Genomic DNA, 2894 nt, shown 5'->3' on the forward strand with positions numbered 1-2894 from the left:
TTTTGTAGAAGAAACCTTAGAATGGCCTTATAATCCTGGTGCGTATTTTAAGAATGATACTAAAACCAGAGACTTTACATAGTAAAGAGCTTGAACAGATGTCTGTTGTATATGAATTATGGGAGTTTAGGCCTTATGGACAGAGCGCATGACTGCTTTATGCTCACGGTTATGGCTTCTGACTCAGCTAGCAACAGTTGTTTTCTCACATTTGTAGACTAAATGTCGTCTTTTTATTTGTAGATATGGCTCGTGGACAGCAGAAGATTCAGTCGCAGCAGAAAAATGCCAAAAAGCAAGCTGAACAAAAAAAGAAACAAGGACACGATCAGAAGGCTGCAGCCAAGGCTGCCTTGATATATACCTGCACTGTCTGTAGGGTAAGACAAAATGTTATTGTAGGCGGGTCTGTCTTCCAGCTTAGAGCAGAATTTTTAGAAGATTATATAGTAGAAACTGAAATGTGTAAGTGGCTGTCTAGCTTGTTGCTATAAGCATCTGCATGTTATGCGACTTGCTTACCGATCACTCAGCTGTATTGATAATTGAGATATAAGAAAATCTGAGAGGTCACGTACAGATCTGTTTTGGGTAGTTATCTTGCCTTTTGAATTGCAGGGCTCTGCATGTGCTGTTAGTATGGTGTATAAACTGTAAAAAGTGTGAGATCACTTCCTGTTTAATTTCCAAATGGAAACATCTTTTCTTTGTGATGGAATTCGCCCGTCTTAGAATCGCTGGTTATTGATATTAATGTAGAGAGGAAAAGTAGTTGTGCCAACAGCCTTAGTGTAAGTTTGATACACAGTAACTTCTACTAGAATAAATGACTTGACAAGAGAACAGAAATGTGAGTGCTAATCAGATTATACTTTCCTTCTGGCTGGTTTTCCTGAACGTGCTTGTTTTGGAGCTGAAGGATAAACTTGCCATTTTCACTTAAATGCTCAGTCCCAGAATAGATTTGTCACTTTGGATGTCTTAAATAAGATTCCAAATTAAGGGCTGCTCGCTTAAGTACTTGTAACCAGCTCCTCTTCTTGTGAAATCGGGCTGTAGCAGCAATCACTTTAGGCAGTTGATACCTGCAAATGTGTAGTAGCAATGGTCTGAGATAGCTTGTGCCAAGTAGAGAATCAGTCTATGCCACAACTCTTTGGCATATTGATAGACAAAAGAAATACGTTTTGTAAAGATTTGATTCTGAAAAGGATGAATGTTTATCCTTTAGTTGTTGAAAATATTGAGGAGGTTGGTTTTCCACCAAACCAGCACATGAATTGTAAGGTCTCCAGGGAGATTTCTAACAAGAATAATACCATCATCAACATGCCAAAACAGTGTAATACTAGTGCTTAAAAGCACCTCTCTGAAAAATCTGAGGTTAAATATTCTCTCTTAATCTGCAGCTAAATTAATGGTGCTTCTGTCACTAGAGCAGTGTCATTGAGGAGACAATTTGCTTCTGGAAAAAGAAAATAAAACATCGGGAGGGGAACAGGTTTGGTAGTATCATTTAACTCTTGTACTGTGCATAAAGTTAAATGTCTCTCTTTAATCAGACACAAATGCCGGATCCCAAGACCTTCAAACAGCACTTTGAAAGCAAGCATCCTAAGACTCCACTTCCTCCAGAATTGGCTGATGTTCAGGCGTAAAGTTGTCTACAGGTCATTACCTTAACTTTTAAATGATTGTGTGTGAAAGGTATATTATGAATTAGTTTTTTACAACCAACAGCTGAGATTTAAAACTTCCTTCATTTCCTTTAATGTGAAAATTAACTATAGGTTAAATTTATACCCCTGAACTGTTACACAGGCGAAGCAAGCTAATACTTAAGTAGGTGAAATGCCTGTGGCATTTCACTGTGCATGGAGGTTGTTTTAAGAGGGATTAACGTTACTTCAAATGGTCATCCTTAGACTTGTAGGAATACTTTATTATTTAGTTCTTGCTTTGAAATATTGGTTTGGCTTTGAACAAAATACATATGAAATGCAGTCTGTCTGTTGCTACAAAACATGTGATGGAAATAGTTGTTTAGTATATTTCCAACAATTGAGCCTTTTTGTTCCTGAAGCTATGCAAGTGAATGCAGATTATTCTCCATTCAAATATAAAACTTAAATTTTGTGTTAACTGTAGAAGAAATTTCCCAATAGCCAGTTGTTAGGCTGTAACTGAAAGTGGTTATAATCAAAGGCTGAAATGAGGTAAAAAGCAGTATTACAGTATTTCATTCACATAAATGTAAACAGCATTGTGTAACAGTTCAGCTTAACTGAGTTGTTCTTGTTTTTTATAGGTGAAATCATGGCACCTATTGACTCTTCTACTGTCAGACCTTACATAACAAACCTGCAGCTGCTTTTCTAAAACTGTTGATCAGCAAAAATGAAGGGGCTACAGAAACATTCATATTTTTATGCTGTTCCCTCTTGGGCTTCATGCAAAGACAATTCTGTGTAAATGTACAGTTGTGCCCTATTTGGAAATCCTGAAAAATCAGTCCATACTTGTTATAAAAAAATTTTTTACAATTGTAATTATATTGATGTTCATATTGTGTAAAATAACTCATTTAATAAAGTAGTACTTTGATTTTACAATATCACAGATTAAATCCTTGTAGAAGTTCTGTTTCAACTTTCTGCATTATCTGCCTTATAAAATAAAAAAAGACAAAGTGGAATTTTTCCCCATCCTGCCAAAACACGAGCAGTGTCATTCCACTGAAAGTAATGTACATTACAGTAAATTAATCTTAAGTGAAGAGGGAAGCTGCTCAGATTTACTGTTCAGTGTGCTGCCTGCTTGAGCCCAGTTACTAGTGGTCAAGTTGTTGGCTCAGGGCGCAGCAGACTCCTTAGAAGCTGCATGAGAATCATGAG

General features: G+C 36.7%; 1 protein-coding gene across 1 annotated transcript; it reads left to right on the plus strand.

The window, feature by feature from the left end:
* The first annotated feature begins 243 nt into the window (after positions 1–243).
* ZNF706 (zinc finger protein 706) lies at positions 244–2626 on the plus strand. The gene is made up of 3 exons (XM_009891821.1): positions 244–380; positions 1563–1670; positions 2309–2626. The coding sequence occupies exons 1-2, from the start codon at positions 246–248 to the stop codon at positions 1656–1658; spliced, it is 231 nt and encodes a 76-aa protein (XP_009890123.1). The 5' UTR covers positions 244–245; the 3' UTR covers positions 1659–1670; positions 2309–2626.
* Positions 2627–2894: the final 268 nt, after the last annotated feature.

This window comes from Charadrius vociferus, unplaced genomic scaffold (assembly GCF_000708025.1).
Source record: "Charadrius vociferus isolate BGI_N301 unplaced genomic scaffold, ASM70802v2 scaffold15, whole genome shotgun sequence".
Classification (NCBI taxonomy): Eukaryota; Metazoa; Chordata; class Aves; order Charadriiformes; family Charadriidae; genus Charadrius; species Charadrius vociferus.

Coding starts and splice junctions, on each gene's coding strand:
- ZNF706 (XM_009891821.1), top strand. CDS start 246: ATGGCTCGTGGACAGCAGAAGATTCAGTCGCAGCAGAAAAATGCCAAA. Junction 381..1,562: donor ATACCTGCACTGTCTGTAGG/GTAAGACAAAAT, acceptor CTCTTTAATCAG/ACACAAATGCCGGATCCCAA.